Genomic DNA, 17102 nt, shown 5'->3' with positions numbered 1-17102 from the left:
AGGGGGAACGCGTCCCAAGAGCTGTACAAAAACCAAAAAAGAGAAAGGGGAAGTCCTATGGACCCAAAGAATCCAAAAAGTCCACGATTTCATCTAAAGATGTACAATTTCTCCCCAAACCCCAACTAAAAAGAGAACAAATAATAGAAAACTTCAGCGCCCCAATAAAGGATTCCTCCCCATCAAAAGATCTTCTACTCCGCTCTTTCCAAAGGCTCCATCAAACACAGAGGGGGGTCACCCTCCAAAAATCGCGAATGTCAATCAAATCCCTTAAGGTCCGGGGCATAACCCACTGGACACCAAAAAGTCCCAAAATAAGACTCCAGTAGTCATGAGCCACTAGACAATGCAAAAGAAGGTGATCCACGGACTCTCCATCATTCTTACACAGACAACACCAATTGACAATGATTTGTCTTCTCTTCCTCAGTTTGTCCAGAGTCAAGATCCTACCCCAAGCTGCGATCCAAACAAAAAAGGCCACCCTAAGAGGAGACGTCGAATGCCAAACCATTTTCCACGGGAAAGTGGTATTGTGAAACCCAGAGAGACAAAAAAAGAAGGACCGGACTTGTAAAGTCTACGAAGAAGGCATCCAAGTCAAGGAATCTGAACCAGTGCCATCCACCTCCTATATATACAAAAGGTCCAGCAAACCAGTGACGTCATCTAACTCCCTATCCTGAAAGCATCGCCGGAACCGCACATCCCAAGACAACCTACCGCTATCAAGACGATAGCAGTCAGCAACCAAAGCATGTCTATCATCGGCAATCCTGAACAACCTTGGGAATAAACAAGACAACGGACGATCCTCGCACCAAGTATCCTCCCAAAACTAGACGTCCCTTCCTTCCCGAACTCTGAATCTAATATGCTTAGAGAACCCATCCCACCCCTTCCCAATGGATTTCCACACCCCCACCTCGATAACAGATCTGACCGGCCTAGCTAACCATCCCCCTCTCTCCTCCCTAAACGACATGAAACAACCTTCCTCCATAACCTATGTCTTTCACTGCCGAATCTCCATAGCCACTTGCCTAGGAGTGCTCTGTTGAAAGGGGCCAATCTCCTAATCCCAAGACCTCCCAACTTAAAGAGCCTACAAACCTACTCCCATCGGACAAGATGAAATTAATCCTCCTCCCCCCGACCAAAGCATGTCTATCATCAGCAATCCATATATTAAGCTTATATCTTTTTGCCTTAATCGTAAAATGAACGGAAAAAACACATTCTGGAAGTGATTCCATTGTGTATGTTAATTGTTGATGATATTATTCTAAAACTAAAAAGATCTAAGATTTTATTATTGAAAGTTGTATTGTCTTTTCCAGAGTTTATAAGTTTAGGGTATAGGCATTTTATATTCTTGTATGTTTGTATTTTTTTTGACATATATATATATTTGCTAAGTAAGATTGTATAAAAAGCAATCAAACGGGTATCACAACCCGCAAAAGCTACACAGAGGGCAAATGCACTGCCAGAAAGGATCAAGGACAAAGATGAGGTTATGGAGAAAGCACACAATACGATTTTGTTGTGCTTGAGTAACTAGGCTCTGCGAGAAGTTACAGGAAAGACTACGGCGAATGGGCTCTGGCAGAAGTTGGAGTCCCGGTATATGACGAAATCTCTTGTGAATTGCTTGTATCTAAAGAAGCGGTTATTCACTCTTCAGATGCACGAAGGTTCGTCTCTGAAAGACCATCTTGACAAGTTAAATAGTATCATGGACTTGAATAATATTGATGTCAAGATAGAGGATGAAGATCAGGCTATTATTCTGTTGTTTTCTATTACCCTCGTATGAGAAATTTGTCGATACAATGATGTATGGCAGAACTGCTTTGTCCATGGAAGACGTGAAGGCATCTCTGAATTCTAAGGAATTGCAAAAAAGGGCGTTTGAGGGCAATATAGAAAGTTTAGCAGAAGGGTTATTTGTTAGAGGGAGAACGGATCAGAAAGGAGGGTCTGGCAGCAAAGGTCGTTCTAAGTCTGAGAACAAAACGAAGGTGTTGAGATGTTTCATCTATTACAAGGAAAGGCACTTCAAAAAGGATTGTCCAGAGCGTAAGAAGGGAAAGGTAAAATCATCTGAAGTTGAAAGTGTGGCTGTTGCAGAAGGTAATGATTTAGATGGTGGTAATGTTCTCACAATTTCAGTTGGCAGCTCTTGCGATGAGTGGATTCTTGATTCGGGTTGCTTGTTTCATGCTTGTCCAAACAGGGACTGGTTTACCTCTTATCGATCTATTGACGGAGGGGAAGTTCTGATGGGGAATGACGCGGCGTGTAAGGTTGTAGGTATCGGTACAGTTCGAATCAAGATGTATGACGGCATAGTGAGGACACTAACTGATGTCAGGCATGTACCAGAAATGAGAAAGAATTTCCCTGGGTATGCTGGATTCCATCGGGTGCACTTATAAGGCTGGAGGTGGAGTCATTCGGGTTTCCAAGGGTGCTCTTGTGGTGATGAAGGGATTGAAGAAGCATGGTTTATATGCTCTTGTGGTGATGTATCGTCCTCGGATCCAGATTCAGATACTACCAGATTGTGGCATATGCGGCTTGGGCATATGAGTGAGAGGGGGATGGATGTTCTGAGTAAGCAGGGTTTGTTTGGTGGTTAGAAAACTAAGAAGCTGGATTTATGTGAGCATTGCGCCTTCGGGAAGCAGTGCAGAGTGAAATTCAGTACAGGAATTCACTAGACCAAGGGTACGGTGGATTATATTCATTCTGATCTTTGGGTCCCTCTCTCAAGTTACTTCACATGGTGGTGGTAGATATATGATAACGCTGATTGATGACTTTTCTCGGAATGTTTGGATTTATATTCTAAAACACAAGATGAGGCTTTTGTTACATTCAAGCAATGGAAGACCCTGATTGAGAAGCAAACAGGAAAACAGGTCAAGCGATTGAGGACAGACAATGGCTTGGAATTTTGTGATGGGGAATTTAATGAGTTCTGCAAGACTCACGGGATCGTGAGACATCACACAGTGAGGAAGACTCTGCAGCAGAATGGAGTTGCAGAAAGCATAAACAAAACGCTATTGGAGAGGGCACGGTGTATGTTGTCTAATGCAGGGTTAGACAAAGTGTTTTGGGGTGAAACTGTTTCTACAGCTAGTTACTTGGTGAACCGGTCTCTGCTCATGTTAATGAGGGAAAGCTTGAACTGAGGACTAAGAAATGCATATTTCTTGGTTATCAGCCTGGGGTCAAGGGATACGGATTATGGTGCCCGAAGGCTTCGGAAAAGAAGATACTTGTTAGTTGCAAGAGCAGTTCGGAGCTTTATCTACCTGGCTCTTCTACTCCCACAGCTATTATAGCTACAGGTACTCCTGCTTTTTATGTTAAAGCGGGAAAACCTACTTAGGTTCTGGATTCCAGAGCCAATGATCACATGACTAATGAGTTGTCATTATTTTCTACATCTGTTACCCTTGTTAATCAGGTTGTTAGTCTAGCCGATTGGTCAACCACCATTATTCATAGTAAAGGAGATGTCCATCTATTCCCTGATATTATTTTTCCATATGTTCTTCTTGTTCCTAACTTTGCATTTAATCTTCTTAGCAAACTTGCCAAATCACTAAATTGTGCAGTGATTTTCTTTCCTCATTACTGAGCTTTACAAGACCTGTGTTCGAAAAGGATTTTTGGCAGGGGATATGAGCACAATGGCCTCTACTACTTTAGGGAACCTCCACCGACACCTCTTCCTCCTCCGCTTGCTTCAAGCCTACAAGCCTCTGTTCTTCCAGTTTCTAGGTATTTTTCTTTTCAGACTTTAAATTTATGGCACGCTCGCCTTGTGCATGTAAACTTTCAGTATTTATATTTGATTTTCCCTTCATTAATAACAGCTTGCAAGGATAATAAGTTTCAATGTGAAATTTGTGAGCTCTCTAAACATATTAGAACCAGTTATATTTCTCATATGCATCGTAAACCTAGCATGTTTGATCTCATATATTCTGATGCGTGGGGTCTTTCTCTTGTTACTGCTTTTCAGGGCATCATTACTATGTCACATTCATTGATGATTATTCCCGCTGCACATGGGTATATTTACTTAAAAAGAAATCTGAAGTTTTTCACTTGTTCACTCAATTCCTCCAAATGATCAAAACTCGATATAAAACTGTTATTAGGAATATTAGGTCTGACAATGGTCGTGAATATGTTTCCAATGAGTTTCGGTCTCAACTTAACCAACAGGATATTCTTTATCAGCTAACTTGTCCATATACCCCTGAACAGAATAGTGTGGCAGAGCGTAAAAACTGCCAACAAATGTCAGTTGTTCAATGTCTTTTAAGTGGTATGAATGTGCCAAAGTCATACTCGCACATAGCGGTTCTTACAACTACTTTTCTCATTAATCGTACCCCTAGTTAAGTATTAAATGGTAAGGCCCCTTACAAGTGCTTCAACTTGATATTACTCTCTTTTCCATCATGCCACAGGTGATTGGATGTAAATGTTTTGTTCAGAATTGTAGCCCTTCTCGTACTAAACTTGACGATTAGGCCATTAAATGTATCTTTTTAGGATACACTTCCATGTCAAAAGGTGATCGGTGTTATGATCCCGTAAACAAACACATGTATCACTCTCTTGATGCCACCTTTCATGAGTATACCCCTTTTTATGGTCCTAACACTATCTTGAAGGAAACTTCTACTCCCGATCAAAAGGCTTCTCCTCTTGCTCATCCTCTTCCTATTTTTCAAGAAGAGTCTTTTCTTATGGTTTCCTCACCCCCTTTGCAGGTCTATTCTCGCTGCCCTCGTGCTCCGCCTCCATTGCCTCTCCTCAGATACAGGATAAGGTACATCTCCTCTCTCTCCTTTACATTTTCCTGACCGTGTTCCTAAGTCTAGGTATCCCACTCGGAACCGCAAACCCCCTGCTCGATTTGGATTCACTTGTAGTATTGATCATCCTATTTCACAGTATATCTCTTATGATGGTCTTTCAGGGTCTTACCGAGCCTTTCTACGCAAACTTGATTCCATTTCCATTCGCAAATATATGTCAATTGGATGTCTATTATGAAGGTAGAAATGGATGTTTTGCAACATAATGAAACATGGGAGCTTATATCTCTCCCTCTTGGTGAAAAGGTTGTTGGTTTCAAATGGGTATTCAATGTTAAATATCTAGTTAATGGCTCTGTTGATCGACAAAAGGCGCGTTTGGTGGCCAAAGGGTTTACTCAAATTCCTAGTAAAGACTTTAATGATACCTTCACTCCAGTGACCAAATTAACCTCAATTCGTTAGCTCGTTTGCTTGTCTCCCTGGCTACCTCTCACAATTGGCCTCTTCATCAGCTTGATGTGAAGAATGCTTTCCTTAACGGTGACTTTCTTAAGACTATTTACATAGATCCTCCACACAGTTTTCAGGCTGAGGGGGCAGTCGATTGCAGAAGTCTTTGTATGGGTTAGAACAATCTCCCAAAGCTTGGTTCAGCCGCTTCAGTGATGTAATTCTATCCATGGAGTTTGTTAGATGCCATTCTGACCATACATGTTTTATCCACCGTTCCTCCAATAGTCGATGTATCATTCTTCTTGTCTATGTTGATGATATCATCATTAGTGGCAATGGCATCCTTGGGATTGCTCAAGTAAAGCTTCAACAGGCTAAAGCTTTTGATGTGAAAGACCTTGGGCAGCTTAAAAATTTCTTGGGAATTGAGGTTGCAAGATCTAAGCAGGTATCTCTTTATTGCAAAGGAAGTATGTGTTAGATCTTCTTCAAGACACGGGTATACTTGGGTGTAAACCTGCTTCCACTCCTATAAATCCTAATCTGAAGATCTCGACTGAGTCTAGAGATCTTCTTTTTGATCCCTCGCAGTATCAGCACTTGGTAAAAAGATTGATTTATCTTACCAACACCCGTCCTGATTTGGCTTTTGCGGTTAGTTTTGTGAGCCAGTTTATGCATGCTCCTCGTACAAGCTTATATGGACGCGGTATATCATATTCTTCGATATCTTAAATCATGTCTTGGACTTGGATTATTCTATTGTTCTAGCAGGCAGGTTAGGCTATCCTGTTTCAGTGATGCAGACTATGCTAGGTCCAAGACTGACAAATGTTCCACATCTGGCTTCTGCACTTTCTATGGAGACCATCTTATATCCTGGAAAAGTAAGAAGCAACCTGTAGTTTCAAGATCTTCAGCAAAGACTGAGTATCGTGCCATGGCTCAAGGTACTTGTGAGATTAAAGGGCTTCGATCTTTTTTGGAGGAGTTAGGGCTAAGTGAAAAACAGTCCTCAAACTTGTTTTATGATAATAAGTCAGCAATCATGCTTGCTTCAGATTATGTTCTTCATGAGATGACTAAACATAAAGAGGTGGACATTCATTTTATCAGAGAGAAGGTTCGTTTGGGAATTACCAAGCCGAGTTTTGTTCAGTCCTCTAATCAGTCAGTCAATGTGTTCACTAAATCCGTTGGTCCATCTTTGCTTCATTCCTCGAGTACCACGGTGGGCTAGACTGATATCTTCACTCCAGCTTGAGGGGGAGTGTTGAAATATCTTTATTATTTTTATTTTTATTTTTATTTTTATTAACTATTTTTAGCCTTTTATTATGTGTTTTATGTAAAATCCCTACAATCATATTATCACGTAGATAAGATCCCCGTAATCATGGGATCATGTAGATTTTGGCATATTTTTTATTTTTCTTTGATTTGGTTTCTTTTTTTTGTACCCTATTCTTGCATATAAATATAGCGCTCGGTTTGAGTAAGCCAAAACCCAAAATAACTTCTTTTGATATATATGATATACAACAGAACTATGTACTAAACAAGTTGTTCCATAGGTAGAGTTCAATCTCAACTATAATTCTATTTATATTCAAAAATGAATTACCATACCAAGGTAGGCTAGACTGATATCTTCACTCCAGCTTGAGGGGGAGTGTTGAAATATCTTTAATATTATTATTTTTATTTTTATTAGTTGTTTTTAGCCTTTTATTATGTGTTTTATGTAAGATCTCTATAATCATGAGATCGCGTAGATAAGATCCCCGTAATAATGGGATCACGTAGATAAGATCCCCATAATCATGGGATCACGTAGATTTTGGCATATTTCCTTTTTTTCTTTGATTTAGATTCCTTTCTTTGTACCATATTCTTGTATATAAATATAGCTCTTGGCTCTCAGTTTGAGTAAGCCAAAACCCAAAACAACTTCTTCTGATATATATGATATACAATACAACTATGTACTAAACAAGTTGTTTCCATCGGTAGAGTTCAATTTCAACTGTAATTCTAATTTTATATTCAAAAATGAATTACCATAGAATTAACTAGTGAAAGAGAGTTTATAGAGAGAAAATAAAAGGCATTAAAGTTCTCAAGGAAATGACTTGTTCGAAACTAAATATCTCTGCTGCTTGCTTGCTTATAATAACTCTCACTTCGTATTAGCTCTCTCTACTATCTGAGAGTACAACACCAATCAATGTACATACAAACTGATTTATATGTACCTAATCACACCCAAACAGAAAAAAGGGACAAATTTGGATCATGATTTCTTCCTCTTTTAATCTCGTCATCTGGTTTCTCTTTTTTTTTCTTTTTTTCTTTTTTTCTTTTTTGTTTTGAATCTTTTGAATATGAAAAATCAGAATGAATCAATCCATAAGCCCATCTTGAATTACAAGTTCTATATCATGTATATATGCATATGTATTAAATAGTAAAAAGGAGAGCTATATCTCCTTCACCATGATGATTAGTTTCATAAATCTTAAGTAAGCCTTTCTATTATAATTGAAAATATCAGATATTAATCAGTAAACTTTTTGGGTGACATTGGAGCGAGAGAATTCGTTGGTGTTGGGCCATGCTGCTTTGGCGAAGGAGATGAAAATAGGAGCTATAACTCCGGTTGTTTGTTGGGTATTTAAAAGAGGTGTAAAAAGGGCATTTTTGTCACAAAAGTCACGTGCCAACAGGGTCACTTTTTTAAAAACTGTTTAGTTCTGTTACCCCCTGGCCCCCTCAATTAGTTGAGGGGGGTTTTGCCCCAAAAAAAAATTATAAAGGGGGTTTATTGCCAATGACTGATAGTCAAGAGAGGTTTATTGCGGAAAAAAAAAAAAGTTGCGTTGAGACAAATTCCAATTTAAAGGGAAAGGAAATAAAAAAGAGAGGATATTACAAAACAATTGGAAAACTAGTAATATAAAAATCCAAAGCGTGAGTGATGCAATTATCATGTAGGATTTTTTCACCCTCCTTTCTTCTGAAATCAGACCTAAAATTCTATCAAGCAAAACTTCCTTTCAAGCATTTAACCTAACAGCTGGAGAGCTACCACCGTCAAGTCCCCAACATATTAGGAAATGTTGAAACACATTATACTGTCTCTTCCAAATTTTGAATTAATTTGTTGGGAAATCTCTTACAAATTTTACGCTGGAAAATCTGTGAAAAGATGTAAAGCCCCTTGCTCATACAGACTACAACTGTTGGTTCTCATATTGGATCAGTTCATTCACTCCCAGCCTAGAGCCAAATATATAATACTCGTGTCTCCATTAGCTTGCACAGAACTAGCCTGCATCTCCGCTAAATGAAACCAAACTAATTCAAATGAAATCCAGTAGTGTAGGCCTTGGATGCAACAAATAATACCATAGGTACGTATAGTGCTGCTGTTACAAGGAATGCGCATACCTCATGTCGACTCACAAGCTCCACAAGGACTTCGATGGCCAAATCAAATGAAGATGAAACCTATGACCAGCAATGCAGAAAACAGTTGAGTGCATGACCAAAATCAATTTTAAGACACTACAAAACCACCATTCAGGATAGTAAATAGAGACTACCTGCAAAGAGTTAAAAACAAAACTAAGAAGTGGATGCCCTGGCAATGAGCCTGTGGGAACATCTGAGAAGCACCCAGCTCGAACCTGAATACAGGTATTCATTATTAGCTAATTGGGGACCTATTATACGCTGAATATGTCAAGACTACAGCATTTTCCAATTTCAAACATATCAAACATTACAAATTTAGCTGGGGAAGCCCATCTCATACTTTATGATGAAACTAATGCAGCAAAAACTAAATACTTGATTCAGAGGCAACTGAGGACGATAAGGTCCACAATTGCAGGTAATAAAATAAGCAGTTGCAAGATCTAAGCTATACATTAGTAAAAGGTATTGGCCTTATTAACAATTGTCTTACCCAACTCAGTAAGCAACGCAATATCTTTCTGTTCCTTTCATGTAGTTGAATGTCACCATGAACCTTTTTCTCAGATTGCTGCAGTAGGAACTCAAGAACCATAGGAGTGTGCAAGAGAAGCTGCATTTAACAGATTAAGACGTACATTAACAGCCGTTGGTTGAGAGGGGGGTTGTTAAGATAATAAAGTATATAAATGGGTCCAAATAATAAGGAAGTCCAAAACCTCTCGGCCATACTCGCATCGGCAAGCAGCACTTATGTTACAATCAGTACTTTGATCCTCAACAACTTCTGGTAGGATGGTGAGCATCTCCAAAACAGCAATATTACCATCACCCTGATTTTGCAGATTCTGGAGACTTAAAAAAAGCTGCTGAATGGGTTTACTATGCTCTACAGCGTTTATTATTAGAGCAGAGAGTGCAAGACAGATTTGTGTTAAGAGCTGTCCAAAACATAAACCCACAATTAAGTCAAACACTACATTTCAGAATCAAAAGAAGAGAAAGATAAAGACATAATACAGAAATAGAAATTCATTTTAAAACAAAGCAGCGACACCAAATATAAAGAGATGTGGCAGCAAAATCTAACATTCCCTTTTTTTTTTCATTTTTTTATGACAGAATAACCCAGAAAAAGCATCTGTTTCAAGTATTAGAGCCTCAGCAGATTGTGTGAATAGGGAAAAGATGAAACACCTGTGGAGGACCGGAACTAAATTTTTTGGCCGCCATGAGTAGAGCATTTAATAGAGCATCTTTTGCCCCAAATTGCAAATAATATCCTTCATTTTGGATCTGCAATGTTAGAGGATAAACTGGAAATTAATCTATATATTTGGACGCCTAAATATGCCAGTGTGCTTGCAAATAATGCAAAATAAGTACCAAAATAGGGTAAAATAATAAATTTGGTTCAGTTTGAAATAAACATACATTGCTCATGTTATTCCAGACACATTAATAAAATGAGAATCATGAGGAACCTAATGAAGATAAAACGTGCTGAATTTTTGGGAGGTATATTATGCTAAACCTACCGTTTCATTATTTCTGGACTCCACTAGATTACAGGATTTGTTTTTATGCCCTTAGCAAAGTAAAGTGATGGGCCAACTATAGATCACTGCTTGTCCACTGCAAGCTTCCAATAACACTGTCCTGAAACAAATTGTTTGATAAAAATTTACTAATATCACCCAGTTAACAAGAGATAAATTCAACAGGCCCTAGTCCTTTTTTTTTTTTGTTTTTGACAAGTAAAGAAAACATTCAAAAGGGAACGCATCTAAGAGCTATACAAAGGCCAAGGCCAGAGAAGAGTTCACCCAAAGAACCCAAAAAATCCACGATTTCATCTAAAGATAAACAATTTCTCCCCATCACCCAACTAAAAAGAGAACTACCAATAGAAAATTTCAGCGCCCCAATGGAGGATTCCTCCCCATCAAAAGATCTTATATTCCACTCTTTCCAAAGACTCCACCAAACACAGAGGGGAGTCGCCCTCCAAGAGTCACGAGCATAGGCCCCCACCCTGTGGCCCTCCAAACGTCAATCAAATCCCTTGAAGCCAAGGGCATAACCCAATGGACGCCAAACAGACCAAAAATAAGACTCCAGCAGTCGTGAGTCAGGGGTCAATGCAAAAGAAGGTGATCCACAAACTCTCCATCATTTTTACATAGACAACACGAATACCAGTTGACTGTGATATGTCTTCTCTTTCTCAGATTGTCCAGAGTCAAAATCTTGCCCCAAGCTGTAGTCCAAACAAAAAAAGCCACCCTAAGAGGAGCCTTCGAGCGCCAAACCGTTTTCCACGGGAAGTTGGAGCCATGAAATCCAGACAGGCAAAGAAAAAAGGATCGAACCTGGAACGTCCCCTAAGGAGAAAGCACCTAAATCAAGGAATCCGAACCAATACCATCCACCTCCTGTCTATATAGAAGGTCCAGCATGTCAGTCACATTGTCCAACTCCCAATCCTGAAAGGATCGCCGGAATCTCACGTCTAGGTAAGCCTACCGCTATCAAGCCGATAACACTCAGCTACCAAAGCATGTCTATCAGCAACAATCCTGAACAGCCTTGGGAACAAACAAAACAATAGGCGATCCTCGCACCAAACATCCTCCCAAAACCGGACGTCCCTTCCCTCCTGAACTCTTTATCTAATGTGCTTAGAGAACTTCCCCCCCCCCCCCCCCCCCCCCCCCCCCCCCCGGCGGGCGAAAGCAGATATGACCGGCCTAGATGACCATCCCCCTCTCTCATCCCAACAGGCCCTAGTCCTTGATGAACGCATAATAACAACTCTTCTATTTTCTTTTATAATTAACCTTGTTGCTTATGTTAGCACACTGTAATAAAGGCAGTTACCTAGTGTCACCCCAGCTTACACCGGGTGTTAGGAGGGAAAGAACGGAGATAAACCTAATTTTAAGCACAGTTTTGCCAAAACTGTTGACTCTCCGATTGAACTTGTGCCCTCACGCTTGTTAGCACGAGTAATTTACCATTAAACCAAGAAATAGCTCCATGATGACATAGTTCTGTCAAACATTTATAAGGAAATCCTAACAATAAAAATGCAACCTAGAGATATACATTAGGGTTCACAATATCTGCACAAAATGGTTGCTCTCAGTTCGAACCTGTGTCCTCACACTTTATAGCAGAGCATTTCCCAAGTGCACTAAAAATGGCCCCTTTTATATATGTAATGTAATTCCAAAAATAATAATAATAATAATACAAAGAATGACAACATAATGATAATCATGTTGTTAAGAATTAAGAGTGATACCCAATACTGAAAATTAATAGAGTAGTTTAGGTGGTATGAACATATGTAACATAGATCATGAGATGCACCAAGGAAATAGAAAAACTAGTAAATAGAAGGTAAGGGTGATAATTGAAATTGGAACTAACACGGAATTAACTAATAGGAAAATATGCCAATGAATTAGATATGTAGGAGACATAACTTGTACTAGGAAGAAAATTTATGTGGCTAACCCATTCAATTGAGACAAGGCAAGGATGATGGCTATGGTGGTAACAAGCAATAGCCCCATAAACAAATGTTAGGAGTAGGACACACTAACAATTGTTGGAATATTCCTTAGATAAAAGTCATGAACAAAATGTTAGTAATACTGGTTGAGGTCATACCTCAGAGGATGATGATTCCTAAAGTTGTGATTGTGATGTAGGACTTCAAGAGCAGCCTCAAATAGTCGAAAAATAAATAGTTTAGTGGCTGAAAATTCAGATAATCAGGGCTTCGGTCACCTCCTAATTTGTGAATCACTCGCAAGGAAATTTTAAAAGACATTTATTATTCATTCACTCACTCATTGAGAAATTATTAGATGGTCCAAGACCATGTGGAGATACAGTGAAGATCAAGCGGCAATAGATAGCAAAAACTAAACATTTTCTTCAACACTTAGCTTGATTATTGGAAAAAGAACGAGAAATGGGAGATCATGTTAATCATAAAATTAAAGTTTAAATGGAGTACTTATGGCATTATACACGGTCGTAGAAGTGAAGGTTAAGTTTTATAAACAACTTTTAGACCTACTATATTTTGTAGGATAGAATATTAAACCGCTAAAAAACAACATACCACAAAATAATGAGATTGAAATGCAAAATGTTAGGATGGATGTCTGATGAGACAAAAAAGGATAAAATTTGAAGTAAACACATTTGTGAAACTGATGAACAAGCTTTTGTACTAGAGATAGAATCACAATGATGATGAATATAACATGATTATGCCATGGAAGTATTATTAAGGAAATCCATTATGTGATACGGCCACGACAATGAGAATACTTAAGAAAGCAATTTATCACAAGAAATATCGATGAACAGATATCTTTCCTTCATTTGGTAGTTCTCTCCTTTTTGTTTTTTTAAATTTTCCCAGTGGGGAATTTGGATTAAATGTGTCATCTTAAACATCGCAGTTTCACCCGATACGAAAGTAGCATGAGAATTTTAAGATTTAATCCAAGGACTTCTTAGCTACTACCAAGCATAAAACTATAGTGAGCTAAACCCCCACGATCTAGTACATGTTAACTGTAGCATGCCTGTTTTCTGTTTTCCTCCTTTTTCTAAAATCTGGATAGTTGTAACAGTGTTTATTTAACCTAAGCTCAGGGTTGGTAGTTTAGAATGCTATTAAAATTGACCTTTCGTTTGAGAATCTGTGCGGCGAAGAATTCAACTTCGAAATCGTTTACGAATGGCTGGCGATGATCGGAGGTGAGGATCGAGGTGGCGACCTCCCAAGCGACATCGGTTTGTTGAAACTGAACCAGCCATTGATTTGCAGCAACACGGTTGCACGATTGAGAGTCGTGATTCAGGACATGGACCGCCTGCGCCACCTTGATTTGCAGCTCCATCTGTCTCTATCTAGTAGTAGTTCCTAAGAAAGCAACGGACCAAACAGGATCATGGAAATCGAATGCCCAGAGAACGACGCCTGTAATTCCTTAATTCCTTGCGACAACCCTTCTATCGAACGGCTGCTGTAGTCACAGATGTTGGATGCTGTGTGTAGAGTTCAACTTATTGGAAGAAAATATGAAGGGAGGGCAAAATTGGATGGTCCGGAAAATGGTGTCATACATTTTATTTAACAATCATCGGATCGAAGCACCCGAATTTTAATCGGGTTTAGTCACGAGTGTTTTTTTTTTTTTTTAAGGTTAAAGTACAGTAACACCCTTTGAGATTTGTTAAAATGACACTCAAATATAAATTATCCTATCTTGAGACAATGACACTCCTTTATGAAATTTGCAAGCCAAACAGAGTCTTAAAACATATAAAAAGCCAATTTTACTCTTCATTATTTTATTAATTTTAATTATAAAATATTAAAATAATTAAAAGACCAAATTACCCTCTTCATCTTTATACACACACACCCACACACACACCCACACACCGCCACCGCCTATGTTCCTCTCCACCGCCCACCCATCTAAATCAACATTATCGATGGTTACGCTACCGAAGAAGGCGTCGAAGGACCACCGTACTAAGGTAGAAAGCTGTGGCCGGAGATTCTCCATGCCGACGGCTTGTGCCGCCAGAATCTTCCAAGCCGGCCACTAGTATGGGGCAAATTCTTCTCCACATGGTCGAGCTCTTCAGAGTTCAATCCCGTAGTCGCCGATCTACGTTAGTTCGCCGTCACCGGAGTGAATTTGTCTTCGCCAAACTCATTATCACCGCCACCCCAACTGTCGCAGCCATCACCACAATCTTTCTCCTATCTTCTTTCTCTTGAGGGCGTCACAGAGCTATTTCATCGTGTCTTCTTCAAATACAAGGTTATTGACTTGCAACGACACATCTCCATTACTATATCAGAAGGCTAAAATTTATGAGTCCAGCAGTAGTTTAGTGTTTACATGTTCTTAATTCAGTGACACATGAAACCCATTTGATTCCTTGTACATTTCTTACAGGTGAATATTAATTACCCATATCAGTTGTCTTCAACACATCTTAGGGCCTGTTTGGGAAGTGTTTTGTTTTAACCTAGAACAGAATAAGTGTTTTGTAGTGTGGTGTTCTGAAATGAGAACAAAACATGTTTGGGACGAAAATTTTGGAATAGAAATTTTTTTTTTTTTTTTGATGATTAAAATAAATTAATTACAGAGCTTGATTAGTTTGCAAAACAAGAGAATTGCAGAGCTTGATTAGTTGATTTAGAAAAAAAAATTAAAACAAAACCCATACACACAGGTTAGCAGTTGCAGAGAGAGATGGGGCAAGCTTGAGAGTTGAGAGAGCGGCTGAAGCTTGCGAACAGTGAACCAGAACTGGAATATGGAAACTGAAAGATATGGGTTTTGATTTTTTGAACAATCTGTTCTACAAAACCCTAAATCATAGCTTAGTTATGGGAAATCATAAATGGGTTATGAAAAATCGACTCTGTAGACGAGAGTAATTAGATAAAACATAGCATAAATCCAAAATTTTGAAATGCACAATATTTTGAATTGGTGGGATTTGGGGAAATTTGGTTTTGGTGGTTGTTTGGAAGGGATCAAATTTGGGTTGGGGGAAATTTGGTATGTAACAAAGTTCAGAGTTGAGAACGAGAATAGAGATGGAGGTGGGACTTCTGATCCTTGTAGATTTTGTAGTTTGCAGTTGCAGAGAGAGAGAGAGAGATTAGGGCAAGTTCAAAGTTGAGAACGAGAATAGAGATGGAGGCGGGACTTCTGATCCTTGTAGATTTTGTAGTTTGCAGTTGGAGAAAGAGAGGGAGAAAGAGACTAGGGCACGTTCAGAGTTGAGAACGAGAATAGAGATAGAGGTGATTCGGAGGCTAAAATGATTTGGCCTAAAAAAATTTGTGGAACAAACCAGAACAATAGCCCATTTTGTTCTGAAAATGGGTTATTGTAGCGGGCCTGGAGCATTACACCACAGATGGGAACATACACCAAACAAGCTCTTATGGATTGCATCTCTTTTCCCCCTCTGTTTTGTTTAAATAGATTATTTTTTTTCCCCTCATATGTTTTTCCTTTATCTTCTTCACCTCATCTCTTCAACTATGGCCGCCCCTCTCTTCCCCCCTCCCTACACCCACCATCGCAGCCACAACCACCATCCATCTCATCTCCCTTCTTCCTCTCTCGTTCTCTCTCCTCTGGTGAACTATATAATACACACAACCGGGTTTGGGTTCAATTAAAATGTTAATTTTATTTCAAAGGACAATAAGGTCAATTCACCATCTTTAGGGTCTCTTTGTCCATTTTTCAAACTTGAAGGGGTGTCATTGTCCAAAAATAGGCGAACTTTCATCTGCATGGCCTTATCTCAAACCTCAGGGGGTGTCTTTATACTTTACCCTTTTTTGTATTTTCCCACAATATCTTTATCCACGCCTATATAAAATTTCTGATTATTTTTAATTAACAAAAATCATTAAACACAAAACTCTTGTATATTTTATATATATATATATATATATATATATATATATATATATATATATATTAACAAACTCTACTGAATAAACATTTCTTACCAGTAGCCAACTTTTTTGTTTTATTTATATAATTCATTTTTAAACAAAGAATGAGCATATAATTGTGCATCAATGGCTGAAGCAATTTCATCAGTTTGTGAGGTGATTTATTGGGCTGGATCATCCAACTTTGTAAAATTTTATTTCTTGTATCTTGTTTTGTAACTTTTCCTAATGAAACATTTCTGTTGGTATTTTGGTATCAGAGCTTTGTGACGAGTTAGGCATTATTAACTTTGTGACGAGCTTGGAACTATTGTAAGTATTCTATTATAAATCTTTCTTTATTATTTCATATATATTTCTATCTTGTAAAAAAAAAAAAAGTATTTTTGGCTCAATCTTGTTTTCGGCTTCAATATTGTTTTATGTTATGATGCTTCATTTTTTAGCTGTTTTAAAATGTATATGCCCATTATTTTATATTCGCAGCCCATATCTCATGTTTATGCTAATTCGTCTGAATGACATTAGGTACTTTTTTTTAAGACACGGGAACAGTAATAGGTAGTTTTGGGTACCCTTAACATATTATAATGGCATAATAAGGAGAAAACCCTCGCGATTGTATTTGTAAATGATTAAAAAAAGAACCTACTAATTATGAACATATGGTTCACAAAAAAAAAAAAAAAATGTTGAACCATCTAAACTAGATTGGTGCGACTATAAATGCCTTAATAGACATAATAAGTAGCTGGAACACACAGCCCACAAAAAAATATAAC

The 17102-nt window shown here is 38.5% G+C and overlaps 1 protein-coding gene across 12 annotated transcripts in view; it reads right to left on the bottom strand.

Moving 5' to 3' along the window:
- LOC132315592 (transportin MOS14) overlaps nucleotides 1-13904 on the bottom strand; it is an 80238-nt gene extending 66334 nt beyond the window's left edge. For 2 of the 12 annotated variants that reach the window (XR_009483728.1, XR_009483731.1), the window contains exons 1-6: nucleotides 13499-13904; nucleotides 9984-10082; nucleotides 9506-9727; nucleotides 9280-9399; nucleotides 8915-8998; nucleotides 8760-8819 (exon numbers count right to left, since the gene is read on the bottom strand). Coding sequence is in view for 7 of the 12 variants with exons in the window: in XM_059813915.1 (XP_059669898.1) it covers nucleotides 8760-8819; nucleotides 8915-8998; nucleotides 9280-9399; nucleotides 9506-9727; nucleotides 9984-10082; nucleotides 13499-13714 (801 nt within the window). In the remaining 5 variants the exon portion in view is untranslated. Of the gene's footprint in view, nucleotides 1-8759; nucleotides 8820-8914; nucleotides 8999-9279; nucleotides 9400-9505; nucleotides 9728-9983; nucleotides 10083-10324; nucleotides 10446-13498 lie in introns of those variants that run through there. The other 10 variants (XR_009483727.1, XR_009483730.1, XM_059813911.1 and 7 more) reach the window with 8 other exon arrangements.
- Between the last annotated feature and the right edge of the window lie 3198 nt (nucleotides 13905-17102).

The sequence above is a fragment of the Cornus florida genome, unplaced genomic scaffold (genome assembly GCF_030987335.1).
Source record: "Cornus florida cultivar Cherokee Brave unplaced genomic scaffold, ASM3098733v1 CherokeeBrave_3.0.0_Hap2_Chr07, whole genome shotgun sequence".
Classification (NCBI taxonomy): domain Eukaryota; kingdom Viridiplantae; phylum Streptophyta; class Magnoliopsida; order Cornales; family Cornaceae; genus Cornus; species Cornus florida.
This window is presented reverse-complemented; position numbering and strand designations above follow the sequence as displayed.